Source organism: Leptinotarsa decemlineata, unplaced genomic scaffold (assembly GCF_025532065.1).
Source record: "Leptinotarsa decemlineata unplaced genomic scaffold, Ldec_3_MD MMD2_tig00000505_RagTag_RagTag, whole genome shotgun sequence".
Lineage (NCBI taxonomy): Eukaryota > Metazoa > Arthropoda > Insecta > Coleoptera > Chrysomelidae > Leptinotarsa > Leptinotarsa decemlineata.
In genome coordinates this window covers 241073-262773 of record NW_027412549.1, presented here as the reverse complement: position 1 = coordinate 262773, position 21701 = coordinate 241073, and the positions used below count along the sequence as shown (strand labels likewise).

Below are 21701 nucleotides of genomic sequence, written 5' to 3'. Positions count from 1 at the left end.
TGGGAGAGATTTCAGCAGTGATTCTTACACATTAAATGGCATTCAATCATCCAGCGATGTTATGTTCAACTCAATTATGCATATTATTCAATCAAACTATTGAAAAACACTGTAGATAACTTTGGATTGTTGAATGTTTAGTTTTCGATGGCTCATTCTCACATGAACATTAATATCGTGTCTTCGGATCAGCCAGGAAGTTTTTTTGCTCAGAAAAGGTTATCGAGATAAATATTTAATATAGGTTTTCTAGATAGTTGTAGATCAATTTTCCTACGAGAGGGCCTCTTGACTGCACCTTCTATATTTATCTTGATATGTGTCTCTTTCGTCCATAAAAATATCAATATATTTGTCACAAAATCTGATATTTATGGTAGATATACCCGCCATGGGAACCTATTGAGAATTCCCCCGCATATTAACGCTAATTTACGATTTAAGATGCTCCCCACTATTTCATGCAATGAAATGTTATAATAACTTACCGTCATCTATCAGGAAAACAGAGTCAGAAAAACGTTTTAATATTGAGGTAAAGAATCTACTCTTGCAGAAATGATACTACAGTCCTGAGAAATTTTTACATGACATCGTGTCTTGACATTTTGAAAGCATTTGGTAGTAGAGCTTCATCTCGGATTGTGACGCCTTTATATTTTTTATATAAATTTCAGTGTTGTGAAAGTTTTGTTGACATCAATTATATCTAGTGCTTTTCTGTTGTTTTGAATTTTTTGTATTTTATTTTGACTTATCACAAGCACTCAGTGTATTGAAGTGACAAATGAATATGAATAAAATAAATATGAATATGATGGTTTTTCCACCAATAACCATTCATCAGAAGGACAGATGGGATAATTTCATGAGACTTGCAGAGATGAACAATTTCAGTGATTGCTTAAAAGCCCAGATACTAGTACAGTATTCCTATAGTCATCAGAGTGTGGTCAGATTACTAGAAGTACTGTTTTTTGTTTTCAACTTATAAAAATTTGAGCAAAAATTCGATATTTACTATTTTGTAACTATTTCCTAACGCAGTTTTTGATCCACGCTTACAGTAAGCTGTTTTTCAACTTCGAAACTAATATTTAACAATCCTCATTTTTCTGATAAAATTAATTTCATTCCACAAGAAGAATGTTTTTCAATAGTGAATGTGAATTTTATAATAATTGTCATAACAACTGTATCTCATAATTATCAAAATACCTTCAAAACTATCTGCCTTTCGCAAAGGTGCCATGGGTGCTGGAGACGACAGTTTTTGACAAACATGGTGTCTGCGTTTCGGTGGAAAAGTTTCCCAGCTCCTCTGCTTTTGAGCCATCGTCATGTTTTTGTTTCGACTATTAATAAACACCACAAGGGTTTTATCGGGACCTTCAAAGCTTGAACGTCGGCTTGAAGTGCTCAAAGAATCTGCAGAATCGTGCATCGAGTAAAACACATTGTCCTCGCCATCACTGTAAGGATATACCTGAAGAAAAAAGCATATTGAATACGTGAAAATAAATGAAATCATTAATAATGACTGATTATATCATACTACTCGGCTCGGCATACGGCTCAAACCTTTGTCATCTGGGCTGGATAACTCTGCTCCAATTGAGAGATTAACTTCGAACATTTCGCCCATAACTACGATGGGCATCTTCAGCAGTGTTGGTAGCAATGCACTGCGACCCTCTCTTTGGTAAACTCATTAATGAGTTGTAATGGAACCACCAAGATTTAGCCAAAGCCTCGATAGATAATAACATTATCCTGAGGTGGGTTAAAGGGCACAACAGGAGTAAAGGTAATCGCATTGCCGACTCTTTAGCCAGGGAAGCGGCTGGACTAAGAATTTTAGGACCAAGTGGCACCCACGGCCTGATGACTTCGACAATTGCGGAACTAGTCAAAAGTTACACCCATGCTCAATCTCTAAAGAGATGGGATGAAATCAAAGGATGTAATCTTGCCAGGATCACCTTGGGCGACCCTGGGAAGCTGGCGCCAAAGAAATATCTGGCGATGACCAGGAAAAATCTACGCCTTACAGTAGGATTTCTGACTGGCCACTGTCAGCTAAGGAAACACCTACATAATATGGGGCTAGTGGACACACCTCTATGCAGGATGTGTGAACAGGAAGATGAGACTGTCAGGCATGTCCTGTGCGAGTGCCCGGAGTTATCGTCAATAAGAGAGTGTGTGTTCGGCGAGTCTTGGCCTACACCTGCCGATATAAAGGAGATGTCTCCCAGCGACCTGTCCACCTTCCTGGAAAGGACAGGATGGACGACGACCTAGGAGGACAACTCCTCGGGAGGATGTACAATGGGTCACATGTGGCCTAAGTGCGTGGGCTTACACTCACCCTCCCTACTATTATTATTATTATTACTCTACAGATACAGAGTTGTAATGGAATGCTGCCAACTACCGCTGAAGATGTCCATCGTAGTTGTGTGCAAAACATTCGGAGTTAATTTCTCCATTGGACCATGGCTACCCAGCAAGATAACCGTAGTTTGAATTTAATTTCCGGCCGTGAAACTTTTAAACTTTGAATGTGTATATGTCTGTAACAGTATGAGGTGTAGCAGATGTGTACCAGCACAAAACGGTTTTGATTCTTCAATATATACATACAACTATTGTATCATTTAATATTGAACCACTTAAAACAAAAGAGTCACTCATATAAAATTTATAGTAGTATAACAACTGTGGTTGTGATAAAGCAATTTCAACTTTTGGTATTCCACAATGTTCGGTTCCACTCTATGAAGCCAATATCAAACATTTTACTTTCTTGGATAATCACTTCTTATTTGCAGAAGACTTTGCAATATTTTATTCAGAAAAGTGATCTTAGAAAAAATATACGAATGACAAGAAATGGGTAAATTATCTCAATTTAACAATTACTCTGATTTCAAACTGCATAAGAATTTCTAATTAATTAATAAATTTCGAGCAGTGAATAAATTTTCATGAAACAAATAAGTTTCCTAGTTTAAGTGGTCATGCATTCATTCTCTCGACAAGTAGAACTGGAATCTCCAGATCAGAACAAAAATACTGAAGTATTATTCATCTCCTGATGATGCTAACTTTGTTAGCGAAACGCACAAATGATATGATGTTACTTGATGCAGCACTGTATCAACGATTTGGTAACTCTCGTAATCTCACAAATTATCTTGCTAAATTATCTTTTATTCTGTTTGGTATTACAAATAATAGTGCAGTCTTCAAAGATCTTGCAAAAATTAAGAGGTCCTTGTATTTTCTCAAAATTGAAATCACAAGCTTCATTTTTTTTCAAGTTATCGTGGTTCTTACTTTTGATATTTATTGTTGAAAATACCTTTTTCTTCTGTTGCTTAACTGGCAGTTTTCCTTTATTTTTGCATTTTGGGCTACTAGGACTAGACCTGGTTTCATGAGCCAACGTTTTAATATTTTGACTAGTGGCATCAGAAATTCTCTGATACTCTGACTCAGACTTAGTTTTTCTACTCTCACCATCCGATTTGCTAGTGGCATTAATTTTATCACAACTTTTGCCTATTTTCTTGTGCATGATCCTCTGCTTCACACTTAATTTTGCTGGAATAACAAACAATAACAGAACAGATTTAGGATTTTAATTGAAAGGGGTATATTTTTAGGAGAGAATAATTTTTGTAAAAAAAAAAAAAGGTTTTGGCTTTCTACTTCTCTATCTTTATACAAAAAAAGGGAATCTTCTAATGAAAGGAAGAAGGAAGTTCATTTCAAAATGAACTCTTCACAAAGATATCATTTACAGGATTGCTACACAATGTCATATATGAAAGAGGTAATATTTCACTTACATGGAACACTGTCATTCTCAATGGTGGACATCGATGTTTCGCAATAAAGCACTTGTCTTATTGCTTATTCAGCACCAATCTGGATAACATTACAAGATAAAGCACTAAATCCATTCATAAATTACTTCTTTGCATGATTTACACATCTTTGTAAAGAGTCTATTTTTCATAAAGATGGAAAAGTAGAAAGCCAAAACCTTTCTTTCACAATTAATATATGATAATTTTAAATTATATCATGGAACTACAATGGCAACACTTACCTATTGAGTCCAAGTCTGTTTTACTCAACTTTCGGTCATCTTTTCCCAATTGTCTGTCAGTTTCTGTATCGGATTTTGAAGTTGGTTGACTCTGTCTTCTATTTATAATATCATGTAATTTTTCCTTGATATGGGCCTCCAATCGATCAATATTTTGCTGCTGACTGAATTGGAAAAAAAAATTCTACTGTAGCAGACGAGACCACAAAATCATAAATAACAGAAACAAAATTTGAGTTTATATATGTATGATTTACCTAGCCATAAAAGTCTTTTTAGTTCCCGGCATTTGTGTAGTTGACATTGACTTTTCAGTGTGTCCCGCTGCTGACTTGCTTCTTTCCCTTTCTTGTATATTAGGACGGACTTTTTCTAGTAATTGACCAAGTACTTTGCTACGTGATCTTGGTATTTTACCTAATGAAGCATCGGATTGTTGCAGGAGACCTAAAAGTTCAACTGCTCTTCTGATTGTATCCAACATTTATTCACGAGAAGATAAAGCAGAAAGGTATATAATGAAAACGAATAGATTTTAATGTTGCTAACGTTTTGCAGGAATTACTTGAAGGCCTTCAGCCACGAGGTATGGCTAGAAAATAACGGGACTGATTTTCTGTGAGACATATTGTCGAGTCACCTGACATCCTTCTACACATTCCAGCCGGTTGGACGACAGTAGTATGCTCAGTTGGGTCGAAACGTGTATCTGCTGCTCGTCGGAAAAATGGAAGGTATTTCATTTCAGCAAAATGTCAGTGTGAAATTTCTAGTAAAACTCGTAAATCCGCAACAGAGACTTATGTATGTATGTATGGGATGAATGTATGTCACATACACGGGTTTTTGAGTGGTAAGAAGAGCGAGAAAATATCGAAAATGATTCAAGCTCGTACTTTTTTCAACTTCTAAAATAGATGAAAACATCAAGAAAATAAGCAATCTCATCCGTCAAAACCGCCAGTTTGAATATCCGTTCAATGAAAGGGCTCACAAATGGAAATGTTTTCTAACGTCTTGAAAAACATCAAGATTCTAGATCCTAGACTGTCGGAAACATATATTACATGTGACGATGTCCAAATCAAATCATTCAAGGCAACGATAAATGTTTTTTTGACAACCAAGGACTTCAATGAGTGAACTGAGTTCCTGTAGGACAAACAGTGAATATAGAATATTATCTTGAGGTTTCAGCCACTCTACATGAGCGAGTAAGAAGAAAGCAACCAGAATTATGGAAGAACAAGTAGATAATGCTTTATCAGGACAGTGCTCCAGTACACACTGCACTGATTGGTAAGTAATTTTTGGTTACACATGAAATCCCTGAGGAATATCCCCCCTTTTTGCCAGATCCATCTAGATGTGAATTTTTATGTTTCCAAAAGTAAAGAAAACTTCGAAAATAACCAGAAGCTGTGAAGAAAAAGTGACAGAATTATGAAGATGCTTTCAGAAAAATGCACTATTTCAAACAGAGAAAAACTCTAATGGTAAACTGTAGGGATAATCGTGGGGGATATACTGAAGGGGATAAGGTGAAGGTTATAAAGGGAAAAAGGAAAAGAATCACACCAAAAATCCCTGTTATTTTCTATATAAACCTCATAAATATAAAAAATATATTAGCAAAATGTTAGCAATGGGATATATCTTGCTGATAATAGATGAGGTCATATACATAATGAAGGAGAAAGTGTGAGAGAGAAGATTTGTTCTGATGATATATTTTCTTGACAAATGTCTAAAAAAAGAAGGGGAAATGACAATAAAAATATTGACTATAAACTTCATATCTAATTATGATAAGGCTTCAGGAAAGAAATAACATTCACGAATAATGAATAATAATATCAAACCCAGAAAAAAAAAGTTTCTTCCTCAAACCAGAAATGTATCACTCTTATCGACGCACGTACAACCAACAAGTTGATATTATTGGGAAATGAACTGCGCTTCATTTTGTGATGATTCAAACTTTATTGGTGGACCGAACGTTGAGAAAAGTGTTGCAGTTCTGTTGTGTGTGAGCTGCGTTTGTTTCGTGTTCATTTTAACCTTTATTATTATGTGCTTTATTGTTTTATTACCCTAATCACGACTTCACATACATATAATTTTTAATTGGATTTATCTGTTTCTATTCAATATGAAGAAATAAATTATCAATGATAGGGTTGAATGAAATATTTTGGGGCATAGTTCTTTTGTAGTAGGCAGGACTGAATAAGAAAACATTCTGGAATTCTTAAATGCAACAATTTTGAAGAAAATATTAACCAAACATCCCTTATAAGAAATATACACTTTTTTGGTCACCCCCCGAACTTTCACTCAACTTTGAATATATATATATATATATATATATATATATATATATATATATATATATATATATATATATATATATATATATATATATAATATGTTAGATATGTAATTTATAATTGGAATTTTATCTTGTTAACTTGTATTTTTTTGTAACTCTAATTTATCTACTAGCATTTTTTAGAAACTATATTGACGAATCTTATCCTCTCAAACTTATTATTTTAGAAATTGTATTGACGTGTCTAAAAACTGTGTGTTTCTTGAGACTAATAAAATTATTATTATTATTATTATTATTTGTGAAACTGTGTCAGTTGAGGGAGTAACAACATATTCAGCCACCACAGACATCTTCAGGAGTACGGTAGACAGGTCTAAAATTTGGGCATTTTCAATTTTGTCGTAAAGTTATATTTAGCATTCCAAACAATTTTCTCTCAATTTTCTTGGGGGTGATGTACATGATGAAAAATTTTTAAAATAGAAACAAGTGCATGTTCCCTATAAATTGAATAAAGAAATCAATTTTACTGGACTACAAAGAATAAGTAGTTACCATGGTAGTAGTGACACTGTTAGGTCAATACTGTCAATACAAATATTTTAGAAGACCAAGTTGGTGGACTGTGCAAATACCGTAATATGGTTAGGATAACAGAAGAACTGATAAGAAAAAGATCAGAACACAACGAAGGTACCTTCTCCAATTCAATAACGCAATAGTTGACAATAATCATTTCAATTTCAAGGTATAATAGGCACTCTTGAAGAACTGTCACTACACCAAGAAGACATAGAGAAAATCGAACACATCAACAACTGGTGCAAAGAGTTGCAGATCTTATATCTTCAAGCGAATCTCATTTCAAAAGTCGAGAACTTGAACAAACTCAAAAAACTCCAGTATCTCAACTTGGCCATCAACAATATCGAAGTGATCGAAAATCTGGAGAGGTGTGAATCCTTGGAGAAACTCGACCTGACACTAAATTTCATAGGGAACCTCGAGAGTGTTTGTTCTTTGAAAAACAACATTTTCTTGAAAGATCTATATTTGACGGGTAAACACAATTGCAATCAATATGTTGATATTTTCCCCTCTCAAACAGTCACTGGTGATTCCAAAGGTTTGATTTTGTGACACTACGACTATAATTATAGTTGTTTCCTATAATACCAACCTAAGAAATATTGGTAGTTGTTTAAAATTTCTATTCAACATTCTACCTAGAAAAAGACATTTACAAATCACTCAAATTTTAGGAAACCCTTGCTGTGACTTTCAAGGATATAGGGATTATGTAATAGCCCATCTTCCTCAGTTACAGAACTTAGATGTAAAGGAGATAACACATAGTGACAGAATTAAAGCTCAGCAGAATCTTTCTGAAAATGAAAAACATGTTAGAAAATGTCAGGAGAAATACAGGTAGTTTTCTTCAATACTGTAGGTAGGATGCACATATATTGAACTTAGTTTTGTCACACACAATGTTTTACTAAGAATACTGGAAGTCTCATTAAAATTTCATCACAAGTCAGGATTATACCCGACATTAAATACTTTTCAGGTCATTCCGACAAGAACAAATCACACGTGTATCGAGAAGTAACAACTCAAGTATTCAAGATGAAGAATTTTGGAAAATGCAGAGTGAAAACTGCCCTGAAACTAGAGTTGAGATAGCGAATCGTCAACAAAAAAACAAAAAAACTGCTGATAAAAAAGACACCTCCGTCAAAAAATCTGTTAGGCTATTCTCGAAAGACGGTAGACCCCTCAACATCAATCAAGCTAAACTTGACTTCACATTCAGCGATGACGATCCTAAGCAGTTTGTTTTAGATATTGCTGTTTATAAATTTATGGACAGTAACTTGATAGAAGTCGATTTGCAACCGATATATGTGAAAATAACTATCAAAGGTATATTTTATCCCGTAGTTCACCATGTCTGATATTTTTTAATGCTTTTTCAAATATTTTAGGCAAAATATTCCAAATCGTTTTTCCAGAAGAAATATTCACAACTAAAAGTATTGCCCAGAGATCACAAACCACAGGACACTTGTTATTGAAACTGCCAAAAGTTAATTACAAACCGCCAATTCGCCCTGAATGCAACACCTTAGAGAAAGAAAAAAATAAAAATGAAAAAAAAAATGAATATCTGGAAGTTAACGAAAAGAATGGAATGGATTTTAGTAGAATTGTTGAATATAATAACAAAGTCAAAGATTTGTATGACGATCCAGAAATTCCTCCACTAGAATATTGTTAAGAAGCTATATTTTTCAATGAATGTAAACTTTCGTTACTTTAAATAAATGTGTCAAAGCTATTTTCAGGCTTTGTTAGCTGTGGATATTATGCCTGAAATTTTCCTCCACGACAGAGGTATGCATTAACAGGTAGTAATCAAGAAACACTATACCAGCTGGGTTATTTATTTATTGCACGGGATCACCCCTTTTATAATAGTACAAGCATCAAATATAATGAATATTCATATACAGTTTAATAATTGAAGAAAGGACTAAAAATTCAAAAGTGAGATTCGAAGTAAACTCAATCACGTGAAAATGAGTAAAAGCACTAAGATAAACATAGTTATAGATCATACAATTTAAAATACAGAAGTGAATGGCAACAATAATATAAAAGATATACTTTAAGTAAACGATCAATAGGAGAGAGCATTCTATAGTGTGTATGATGAAAGGAATCGTGAAACAGATCATTATTTCTGAGAGTTCTCTTTGGCACATGTAAGTGATATGTCTGAAAAAGCTTTTGTATAGGGAAACACATATTAGGTTTCTGTAAAACTGTTCAGTGAAAATCTCACGAAGTGTTTCTTGAATATGTTATAAATTTTCATCAAATATTGGCCGATTCTATCACATATTATCAAGTAGTATGCACTGCGAAAAAATTAGGCTATGCGTTGCCTCAGCGCCTTTGAGGTCTACCACAGTTTTAAAAGAAACTTCAGGCATAAAAACCTTCAGACCATTGCTAACAAACCTGGAAAATAGCTTGGACACAATTATGTTTTTGTAAGTTACTGATAGAAAATATCAAAATAGCAATTTGATTTTAATACAGGCATTGAAGAATCTGGATAACTGTAATTTATGGAATTATTGGGTTACCATTTTCAGTGAACCTGGGTGCTCAATATACTGTAACAATTTTTTTTCAGTTGAGTTTCTTACATTTCATACATCAGGTTTTTCATTATTCCTGCATAATAAATTTGATTCAACTTACTAATGTAAAAACATGTTTTGCATTATTCTCTTTTCATTATAATTTATTATATAGACAACATCAAATGGCAAAGGACAACTAACCTCACTTACCAATGTGCTCCAAAAGTGCCGCCAGATGTTGAGCTTGTTCACTTTGACCTTGGCCTGCTTCACTATGGCTGCTCTGAGCTTGCTGAGCAGGCGTCAGACTTTTTATAAGTGGTTCCAACTGTGTTGCTAACTGAAAATAGAGGTACAAAAGAATAATCCAAAACTTCATATCCTACATAGAATAAAAAATTGTTAATAATAAAATACTGTGGTAGTATTTCTGCATTTGATTCTCAACACTTTTAACCATGAAAAGAATAAAATAAGTGGAAATCATAAGAAATTTGTAAATATTCCCTAATTGTTGAATTTAACTTCTTGACCTGGCTTTTACAACTGTATAAATTGTGTGCTTCAATAAAGTCTATCTATCTGTCTTTACCAATTTTATATTTTTTCAGATTGTGTAAGGTGAAAACACCCAAAAAAGTTTCATAAAAAAGCCTGATTTCATTCTGCAAAAAGTTCATATACTTTGAAGTGGTAACATTAGTGCCTATCAAACTGTATATAGTCCATAACTTATAAATACATAACACACAACACTGCCAAGTGAAACTTACTATAGTACAATTCCATAATAGTAGGAACTAAATTCTCACAAATATTGCATTAAAACGAAAACATTGTTGTCAAGGTTGTGATTTTATAAATTTTATCATCATTTTTCCTCATCTGCTTAGTATAATTAATTTCCATACAAGAGACAGATTTAGGTAAAAACGTCAGTCATTTCTGAGAATTTAGTGCCTACTATTTTGGAATTATAGTATACATAACCAGAAGATACAATTTGAATTCTGAATTCAGGTCAAGAAATTACTCTTCTTATTTATAATGAAGGATAAATACCTGCTAGGTAAAAACACAAGTGCTTTTTCATTTAATTCCTAGTAATTATGAATATCCATCAAGTATTGGTCAAATCAATGAAAATAAATACCTGACTCAAGTGCTTGAGTTCATTTCTCAACGTATTGACATCAGCCCTTTGACAGCTGAAAACTTCCTGTTCAACTCTCAATCTCCACAGCTGTTCTTCCCATGAAGCATCAAACACAGAAGCCATTCTATCAAGATCTTGCTGTTGTCTGAAAAGAATGATTTCCTCATATTACTAGTAGATGGTTAAAGCAAGGGTACAAAAGATTACAGTTTTACATAGGAGTACCTTACAAATGCAAGAAATGTAACTAAAAAATAAGTAAAAAATCCATAGTCATGCAACTCTCTAACCTTTCCAAGTTCTGATCCAAATGCAAACACTCTCGAATCAACACCTCATATCGGGAGAGTAACGGTGGTGTCTGAGCCTTTCTCAAAGCAGATATATCTTTGTGCAGCTCTCCGACTTTCTCTTTAACCAAGTTAAATTGCTGGTTTAGTTCCCTTATTTGAGATTCAAATGATCGACAGTGGGAAGAGAAAGAGCTTTCTCCTTCAAGAAGTTTGTTTTTTAGGGCAGTTTGCTGTTTTTTTGTAGTAGGGGGAGCAGTGTCATATACTCTGGAAGCTGGACAATAAGGAACATTACTTTTATAAGCAGGGAAAAATTTATTAGGAAAAATGAAAAATATACCACTAGTGGTATAAAAGCATAGGAAGTTTTATTTCAAATTTTTCATGATGATCTCCTACCACATAGTGAAGGCTACTTCCATCTATTTACACAAATATTTTATGTACTTTAAATGGAAACTGACCTGCAGCTAATTCCGTCTGATGCTGACTGACAGCGGCAGGACCAATCCAAGGTTCAAGACACTGAGCGAACTCACTACGATAGTTAGTTTTTATCTGTGACGATTGCAAAGATCTACAATTAAATAGAGAGGAAAACTTCTATTAATTACAACTTATTAGTCATTTATTTGGTAAAAATAAGACTTGTCGGATTGTTCCGAAACAAATACTGTCCATATAAACTAGAAAACTTCTGCCAATTTAGTTGGTGAACACACTTTGTGAAAAGTGTTGTAGTTCTGGTGTAAAGAAACAGAATTTGTTTCAGATTCATTTTATGCCTAACGTTCCAGATCTCTTTTTTATTATAGGATTATATCTAACTTTTTTAGTATGCATAACACATTCTCTCCACTAAAAAAAATATTTACCTCACTGGTTGGCTCAAGTTCCCAACTACGGCAAGTCTTTCGATAAGAGAGGGGCATAACTCCAAAAACTGATATTTATTGGCTGCAGCAGTGAAAGTGGTGCATAGTACTAAGTGCAATTGAAGAACTGGCATAACAGTGCCTAAAAATATAACAAATAAAATACAAGTATTTGTTATTAAATTTGTTAATAATGAAATAATATAATGATGAATGTGACAACTGTAAAATACAGAAGCTTGCTAAAGCATCATACAAATAACTTGTTTTTTTGTAAGTGGACTGTAATCAAACAAAAATACAATTTTGGTGCAAAACACTGGTTATCATATAGGTATCCTTAAACACAATATTTTTCTTCATTTTTGAGGAATTTAAGTTTCATTTGTAGTACAAAGTGCTGCAATTGACTTTGTTAATCACATAACCACTGAATCAGATAATAAAAATTGTATATCAGTATTTATTGATCTTCAAAAGGTTTTCGATGTTATGGATCATAAAGTACTTTTAACCAAATTTGAGGCAATGGGTTTAAAAAGCAAAATGTATAATCTCAAATCTAGTCGTCTACAACATAGTCAGCAGTGTTCCAATTTTAAAAGTGGTTGGTCAGTCCATTCATAATTTGTAAATAAATACATTTTCAGATGTTTCAATTATAGTACCTGGCCACTGCACCACACAATACTTATAAAATTTAAACATCATCTTTCTGTGGAGAAACTGCTCGATATTTGTTCCTACACATATTCCAAAATCACATTTGGCAAATCCCATGTAGCTTGGTGAAATTTTCAACTTTGAATCAGCCCACTATTGCCTACTTCATTATGACAAGATGTAAAGTGGATAAATTCAAGTATTCCCATGATGCAGTTGGTGGTACTACCTTTCTTTTTACCCTGTCTTAATATTGGTTATTATTCCCAGACATTTAACCTCCTTTGACAATTGTATATCTTAACCTTGGAGTTAGTCCCTCTTGGTGAATGCTACAACAGTCAATTCAGATGGGCTTATGTTGAGCCCTTTTTCCCCAGTCCATCTTGTTTCAATATTGAGTGCGCATTGCATGCGTCCCCTAGCTATATTATATTTGCCCTGGACTAGAATGACAGTCACCTGTAGTAACTCATCTATTACAAGGTACCATAAAAGTAAAGGCATCCCGTTCCACTCTGTTTTTAATACAACGGTTATGTATACCAATCTTCCTCTAAGCAAGCAATCTATCCACCTGTAGCTTCTATAATCAATCTACCTTTACCTCGAGACGTATTATCATGAGCTGTCACCCAACATCCCAAAAACAGCTGAATGTTTTTTCTTGTTCTTTCAGCAGGATTTGTTCAGTTTTTGTACTCTGATCTAATCTAATTGCTTATCGACGACAAGTAAAATAAACATAATGAAAAATATATTCAATGAAAATTCACCCACAAAACAAAGAGTGGATTCATACACCCAGTATTAGGTCGAAGTCACAAGTCTTAAGGAAGTGTAAGCAGTTGATAACTAATTTTCAATGGAAACATTCAGGCACAAGCTTAGATACTATCTTATACATACATAAGTTAGGTTAGGTCGAAAGTGAGTGGATCTTTTCGACCCTCCACCGCAACCCGCAATGGTTTATTGTGGCTCACACCTATTCACATTCGACCAAATCTGTTAAAAAAAATCTGTTTTTCCGTTAATCTGCTGTCGCCCCCATACGAAAGACAACTCTCAGAAATTGAGAAACTTGTGCGAGCTAAGGACTAATGAGGTCTTACCTTTTAACGTGTGATTCCTAACACGGTTAGGTTAACGAAACCGATTAGTTTGTATGGTGAGTGGTCTTTCAGGTCAGATGATAAGAGTATGGCTTTACCGAACTCTAAAAAAACCTGATTCGGTCCCCAGCGGGGCAGGCACAAAGTATGTGCTCTGCTGTTTCATCTTTGTCCAAACAGAGGCGACATACACTTTCTTCTAACACTGTCTTACTCATAATATCTATATGCTCGAGTTGTAAGTTTTTACTAGTAACAAAGGAAAAACATCAACCCTCAAGACTTGAAACTTTGGACATAGTACTTGAGACTGGTTCGTTAATCCACCCTAAATAGATAGATAGATTAATTTATATGACTGATTTACAATAAGTTTACAGCATGTCATACATTGAAAATAGTCATAGAGAGACATGTAAGATATAAACTGATAAAAAACTTTTCATAAGTTTTGGATTTAAAAGGACATTACAATATAACATAACTTACACATTAGAATATGTTCACAAATATGAATATACAAGTGAATGATTATTGCTTAATAGATCATTAATCAATAGATTATTAATTGTTTAAAAATGCAACAATACTGTAAAAACAATGGTCTAAAAGTATATTTCTAATAGCTCTTTTCAGTTTGATATTATTCAGTGAACACATTTCTGTAGTCAACTTATAAAGTTTGAAATTTATGGAGTTCGTTTTGTACAATGTCTTCAATGATCCTCAGTAAAGGCCTAATTGTTGATTTATTCTTCCGAAAACCATCTTGGGTGTTTGATATAAACTTTTTTTTTTTAAATAATCTGTCAGCCTATCTTCTAATAATACCACCACTATTTTTGAAAATATATTTATGATTGAAATTGGCCGAAAGTTGCTTAGAATATTGGGATCATCTTTTTTAAACATTGGTAAGGCTCTTGATATTTTGAATTTGTCAGGAAAAACCCCTGAAGTGAAACACTCATTGATTAGGAGTGTTGAGAGTTCAAACAGTACTTCTGATGTCTCCTTAATAAGCAATGCATTCAATTCAAAGGCATCTACTGCACTAGAATTTTTCAGTTGTTTGATAGCTGAGAGTATTTCAGTTGGTGTGGTTGGGGAGGATAAAAAAAAACTGTGTTATGTGATGGTAATTTTCTTGAGAGATCAGTAGGAGAAAAATGGGAGTTTGGTAAAGTTTTGATAATGTTTTCTGCAACTATACTGAAAAAATCAATTCATTTTTATTGTCATTTTTACGGTATTCAAAATTTATGATTCTCCAGCTATCTTTAACTAGGCTGGTAGATCTAGTGAGAAAGTTCTCATAGGCGAGCCTTTTTGTATTTGTAATCGAATTTCTGTAGTCGGTTTTCAGTTTTTTGTGAAATAACCAATATGCTGGATTGTTGGTATTATTGCAAATTATTTTGATAGATGACAGATTTTTTCTGGTGGCTTATTTGGGGGACATATCTTTAGGGGAAAACATTTCTGTACAAGATTATAAGTACTAATCAGCCAATCGGCAGATTTGTTTACGTCATTTTCCAAAGATTCAGAAAATAAATGCCAATTTGCTTTTTTTACCAGATCACTGAAAATTGCTTTTGATTTTTTCGTCCTCTGTATTCTGTGACCCACTATTATTTCCGATCCGTTTAAAGGGACACTTATATATTGTCCCATGTGGTCTGACAAACAAGGGTCATATATTCCTACGGTACGATTTCCGTCTATATCTGTAATTATATTATCGATACAATTTGCAGATTCTCAGGAACTCTTGTATCTTCTTGTATAGTAACTTCTAGATCAAAAAATTTCAAGAGGGATAAAAATAGTAATAATTCAGAAGATTTTTATCTGAAATTGATATTGAAGTCACCAGTCAAAACTATTTTGAAATTTTTAGTTGAAATATTTGATAAGAGTTCCTCAAGGTGATCAAGATAACGATGAAATTCACCTGCACATGATCGATTTGAAGTAATCATTATGATTTTCAAACTGAGTAATTCTAAATAAAATAATAAATAAAGTGCCATGTACTCAGTTACTTGCCAAGAACTATGAGTTGACTTCTATAAATTCGATCTTTGCTCTCAAATTGACGTTGCACTTCCATAATCATGGTAGCATGAGTTTTGGCCATCGCCTCCTGCATTCCTTGGCAGAATGTGTTTATGGTGTGCTTCTCACTATCCATATTCCTTCTCAACTCATCCATGAGCCCTTTTAGAGCTATAATGCCATCTCTTACTGATGTCTGCAATCCAAAATTAACAATTTCAAACTTGATGGACATTTAGCAATAAGTTATTTTTCATGAAAGTGTATGGGATTTCATTTCTTACCTTCCAGTAAAAATTTAGCGTGATGTCTAGTTCAATAACAGAACCAATACTGGTAAAATATTAGATATAGATAGATTTATTAGAAATGATGTCCTAATATACATATAGATTATACAAATATATCAGTTGTTAAATAAAATAAAATAAACTAAAATATATAAGACCTATACAGTAGAATATAGGGGGTAAAAACGTAGCACTAGTAAATGATAAAGAGATTAATAGAGAGAAGAACGATGAACAACTCAGTTGGAATAATAGTGTGCTCGTAATTATTGAGATAAGGAGCGTTTGAAGAGTTGAAGGGTGTTACTTTGTTTAATTTCATTAGGAATCTTGTTATTTGCCAAGAATCCTCTGTGAAATATAGAGAGTTCATTGTTCTTGCAAGGTTTGTTCTTGGGACAAAAATTTCATCTCTTCCTCTTGTATCGTATTTGTGAATCTGATGGTTATATGAATTCATTGAAGTAATGTGGTGCTTTTCCAGTGAGTATCTCAAATATGAAGATCATAGAAAAATATTATAATCTATCTTTTACTGTCATCCAATTCAGAACATTAATCATTGATAATATAGGAGTATACTTATGGCATTTTAATAACAAGTGCATTCCTCTGTTTTGTGACTTTTGTAGAGTAGAGATAGAATTACCTTCTAGTAATGATATCAGAGTAGCACATTAATCAAATTCATGAGGATATTTAAACTAAACAACTTTTTCAGTTTACCCACCAGGTTCACTCACCTGCAGATCCATTATTGCATTTTGTCCCCTCTCAAGACGTTTAGAAGCTTGAGCATGTGCTGTCTCAATATCAACACATTGCCCACGAATGTCATTAGGTGAATCTCTGAAGCAGTTAACACACAACATGGCATTTTGTATTGGAGAAAACATTATGTAATGTTCACCATGTTGAGGACACTGCAATTATAAAATTCAATAATTCAGAAGTATGATCACTTACAAGGTTGGTAACAAAATTAAGTCTGATTATTCCATATTCTAGTAAATTTAGAGATGAAGCAAAATAATTTAAAAGAAATTGGAGGTGCATTAGACTCAGCCATTTTAGCTTCGCCTCTGATATGAGTAGAAGAAACAGTGAAAAGTCGTTGTGCATCATTTAAAAAACTTTCCATTCTGTCTGTTGTACACTGACTTTTTTACACTTTCTTCTATGTATCTCAGAGACCACGGTAGAATAGTCGACGCTAAAAATGATGTAAGTGGCTTTATAAAAGTTTGCTTTTTGATGTCAATCAATCAATTATAATATACTTCATTGATCAGGATAAAAATCATAATAGCAAAGCTTGTTATAACTGCTAGGGTTATCCAGATCGTAATATGCTTTTAGAAATATTTTTTTTATATTTTTAAAATTTTCAATATCCTCTATTACAAATTTCATAATGAATGAATATAGATTTCAGTTATGTTCTCTCAAAAAAAAAGAACTGAAAATATCATGGTTCGTTTTTGTTATACAAGTACCGTTGCCTTACTGGCAAATATATTGTCCTTTCGAAAGTTTTGATGTTGTGTATTTGTAGCTCCATATCTCAATAAATATTTATTTTACATTGTCGCAGTGTAAACTGACCAATAGAAAATTTTGTACTCTATACATTGATTCTGTTAATTTTTTGACTTTTTTCAGCATATTTTTCGGCCAATTTTTCTTTATTAATTCAAACTGAACCAAAGTGCTGCCAAGGCGCCTGAAAAATTAACTAGGCATTTGGCAATGATAGTGTTAATGAAGGCACCGTTCGACGTTGGTTTGCAAAATTTCGTTCCAGAGATTTTAGCCTCGAAAATGAGCCCCGAATTGGTCAACCTACAGTATTCAAGGATGAGGAGACTGACCCATCACAAACGGTTCGTGGGATGGTGGAAGAACTAGGCGTCAGCTAACATGCGGTTTTTGATGTTTTCAAAACGTATCGGAAAGATTGATAAGCTTGAAAAGTGGTTACCGGACGATTTGAACGATCGACAGAATCTGTCACGTTTTGAGGTCTGTTCTTCATTGCTTTTGCGCAACCAAAACGGTTCGTTTTTTGAATCGGATCGTCACGTATGAAAAGTGGATCCTCTACGACAACAGGAGACTTTCAGGACAGTGATTGGATGAACTACGCAAACACTTCCCAAAGGTGAAAACCTACAAAAAAAAAAACACGATAACTGTAAAGTGGTCAGCGACTGGTGTGATTCACTAGAACTGCAACCGGGCCAAACCATCACAGCAAAGTCCAATCGTAAGGAAATCGACGAAATGTACCAAAAATTGCGTTAGCAGCAGCCGGCACTGGTCAACAGAAGAGGTCCGATCGTGCTCCACGATAACGCCCGCTGTCCAAAAATTAAAGGAATTAAACTTTGAAGTTTTGCCTCACACACCATACTCCTCAGACCTCTCGAACACTTCGATAACTTTCTCACTGGTTGAACCTCCGCCAATCAAAACCAGGCAAACACGGCCTTCGTCGACGTCATCGAGTCCCGAGCACTTAATTTTTATTCTGACGAAATTAATCGAGTTGAATTACGTTGGCAAAACTGCACTGATTCATATCATGCTTATTTCCATTAAATTGAATGAGTATTCACTGAGATATTACAGTTTATATTCATAAAAACTTTTGAAATAACCCAATAGTAACTTCTAAGAATGAGAATTTGTTGCATATTGGCAACGGATGTTCAAATTTTATTGTGTGTTGAGATTTCAGATATAAATTACTGTCTGCAACTATATCATGACATATGATGTGTCATCTGCAAACAACATAAATTTGCCTATTAAAACTTTCAAAATTAAAGTAAGAAGTTAAATTGGAATAAAATTGGATGGAAGTTCAGTTACCTCTTGAATGATTATTTCATTTTCAGACATTGAAAATTACATGGGAGACTTCAAGGAATTGAATTTTAAAATTGGTTAGATCCTTCAAAAGAGTAATTATTGAATGAATTTTCATTAACTTAGGTCAGAACCATTAGAGACAGTTCTACAATTACAGTGACAATTTCTTTTTGTTTTGGGGTGCATTAATTCTGCTTTTATCGAAGTTTCTTACATGCTCTGTCGCAAATTTATAGACACAAAAGTGATACTCTCTATTGAGTGACAGTTCAATTAGTTAATGCTTCGCCTATAAAGTTTGAAACATCAGCATATACACAGATCTCACCTTTTTGGGCTCTTTCATGCATTTTGTCATATGGACCACTTCGTGGGTTGAAAACATTTTGGCTCTGTGGGTATTATCCCGGCAGTGTGAACACAAAGCTTGGCCTAAAACAATATTTTGATTTGAATGAGCTGAATAATAATTGAGAAATAATACATTTGTACTGAACAATGAGCGATATGACTGATAATTGAAATGTATTCAACAAAGTACTTCTTTTCAATAAAATCAAAATTATTGTAAAATAACATACTCATTTTCATTTGTATCAAAGAAGTTTTTATGACACAGATTCAATATTTTCATTAATTATAAATCATAACAGTTAACAATGGTCAGCAAGTAAGACTTGTTCCAGACGAGACAATTCTATCAGTTCCTAGAATACCTTTGTTTTCAAATTCAAAATTATTTTTCAATTAACATTAATATTTCCAGTTTCCATAAAAAATAAAAGAAAAATCAAAAAGACACAGTAAATATTCATTTTAATGGATAGTAACAGTTTTTGAAAAAAATAATCAATCTTTACGTATTTCAGGAACTAACTTTTAGTAAACACTCAAAATATGACACCTTCCTCTCACAATAGCATGCTGCGGATTTTTATTCACTTGCCACTTAGTTTTTTCGAATACAAAAAAAAATTCACGGTAATTGTTCCTGAAACTGAAATGAATATAATAATGTCAAAGTTATATGGCTATAAGAAATGGCACTATGTTTTTAGTCATTTGGAATGTGCCACCCGCAACTGATTTCATGTTTAGTTTGTGAAGTGTTTCATTTAAAAGAAATCTGAATTGACAGGAAAGTACCATTTACCTGTTAATGAATAAGAAAGCTTTCAATGATCTTTTTAATTTCTAGGGCAAAGTTAAGTAATATTTTGGAAATTTGGCGCAACATAATTTTCTTTTGGTGAGTGTTAAAGTCATGATGCTGCCAACAATTATTATCAAAATCTAGATCAAAACATTTAGAAAACGAATCCAAAATTTATTTTAGTTAAACGGAAGTTTTTTATTTTGTGTGAACATTTGAAATGGGTGAATGAGATCGAGAAAGGTTGGTGTTGCTCCAGTCTCTTCCAACCATCGGAGAACCAAATTTTGACTTCAGATTCATGCTTAGTGGCTAAAAATACTTGGGTGAAAACTAGCGTGATTCATTGAAATGAATATTCACCAAAACCTATGTCATAAATACAACTAAAAGCAAATAAATTAAAAAACACAAACCTAAAAACAGAAAACTTGAACAATAAAATGAAAGTTTCAATAATACCACAGGTATTGCAGTAATACATATTTGCTCTATCACGTTTATCACAATTGGAACACGGAGGGTTTTCACTATTAGCAATGTCAATCAACTGGCGCATCAATGTGTCAGCTGGGGGCAGCATAGACCCATCTTTCAACATCGTAGGTTGTCTGCAACAGATGAACTTATATCAGAACCTAGGCAACCTTAAGCAAATCCTTTTACAAATCTGGAATCCCAGGTATTGAATAACAAAAAAACCCAGATATCATACCTGCAGAACGGACAAACTAGTCTACGATCTTGCTCTCGTCCTCTCAAACACCTCGCACAAAAAGTATGGTAACAACTGAGAATGCATGGCTCTGTGAAATAATCATGACAAATAGGACAAAGCAATGGATTTTTTGGAAATTCCAAACCACTTTCCATTCCTGGCGGTTCCATTTCTAGATTGCAAGCACTGAAATCAGTATGTTTGTATTAAAGTGAACAAGTTTAATTCAAGAATTTACCTAACGAAGTAGATAATACCGAAAAACTATTATATAAAATTATTAAAATTTAAAGTACAACTTGACACTTGGATAATGAGAAGAGTCAAGAACAGCATTGACAGTTACCACAACCAGATCAGATGATGACAGAATAGTAACAATCAGAATTGGAACTCTAAGGCGGCGCCTCTGATCCTTATTCGGTATTTTCAGGGACCTTGATTATATCTCGGTATAGATCTGTGGGTCGGCTCTGCCTAATACGTACAGAAAAATTCAGGACCGTCTTTAATTTTAATACCACTTCAGATATTTTGAATATATTCTGACAAAATATTTCAAGATTGAATGCTGAACATTTTGATATGATACTCCGAACATTTTCAAATATTTATACTTTTGCATACAGTAAGGTCCATTAAGCACGCAACAAATCGATTTTTTTTTCTATTAGTTGCACAATCAAAACTAGATTACTGTCAAAAGTTAGTACATGTTCAATAACCCCATTGAATGTACTTGAAATGGCTTCAAGTTAATCAGCATACAGGGCAGGTCAAAAAAGATTGAATTCGTTCAAGTAACTTTTTTTCAAAATTACAACAAAATGTTATTTGTAAGAGTTATTTTGAATTGAAGGTAACATTTTAATTCGAGTATAAATTTTGAGAGA

The 21701-nt window shown here is 33.5% G+C and overlaps 2 protein-coding genes across 5 annotated transcripts in view; one reads left to right on the top strand and one right to left on the bottom strand.

The window, feature by feature from the left end:
- The window catches only part of LOC111504328 (RING finger protein 207), a 32077-nt gene extending 10693 nt beyond the window's left edge, over nucleotides 1-21384 (bottom strand). Inside the window, exons 1-15 of one of the 4 annotated variants that reach the window (XM_023158852.2) lie at nucleotides 21047-21384; nucleotides 20806-20994; nucleotides 20553-20701; nucleotides 19266-19369; nucleotides 16807-16986; nucleotides 15765-15969; nucleotides 11935-12076; nucleotides 11524-11636; nucleotides 11057-11333; nucleotides 10764-10911; nucleotides 9821-9950; nucleotides 4378-4567; nucleotides 4121-4284; nucleotides 3368-3609; nucleotides 1219-1486 (exon numbers count right to left, since the gene is read on the bottom strand). In XM_023158852.2, coding sequence (XP_023014620.2) covers nucleotides 1219-1486; nucleotides 3368-3609; nucleotides 4121-4284; nucleotides 4378-4567; nucleotides 9821-9950; nucleotides 10764-10911; nucleotides 11057-11333; nucleotides 11524-11636; nucleotides 11935-12076; nucleotides 15765-15969; nucleotides 16807-16986; nucleotides 19266-19369; nucleotides 20553-20701; nucleotides 20806-20978 — 2485 coding nt within the window. In that variant the 5' untranslated portion in view covers nucleotides 20979-20994; nucleotides 21047-21384. Of the gene's footprint in view, nucleotides 1-1218; nucleotides 1487-3367; nucleotides 3610-4120; nucleotides 4285-4377; nucleotides 4568-9820; nucleotides 9951-10763; nucleotides 10912-11056; nucleotides 11334-11523; nucleotides 11637-11934; nucleotides 12077-15764; nucleotides 15970-16806; nucleotides 16987-19265; nucleotides 19370-20506; nucleotides 20702-20805; nucleotides 20995-21046 lie in introns of those variants that run through there. The other 3 variants (XM_023158851.2, XM_023158854.2, XM_023158853.2) reach the window with 3 other exon arrangements.
- On the top strand, nucleotides 7004-8796 carry LOC111504329 (touch insensitive larva B). Its single transcript, XM_023158856.2, has 5 exons — nucleotides 7004-7148; nucleotides 7204-7515; nucleotides 7718-7883; nucleotides 8026-8381; nucleotides 8444-8796. The coding sequence occupies exons 1-5, from the start codon at nucleotides 7097-7099 to the stop codon at nucleotides 8734-8736; spliced, it is 1179 nt and encodes a 392-aa protein (XP_023014624.2). The 5' UTR covers nucleotides 7004-7096; the 3' UTR covers nucleotides 8737-8796.
- Nucleotides 21385-21701: the final 317 nt, after the last annotated feature.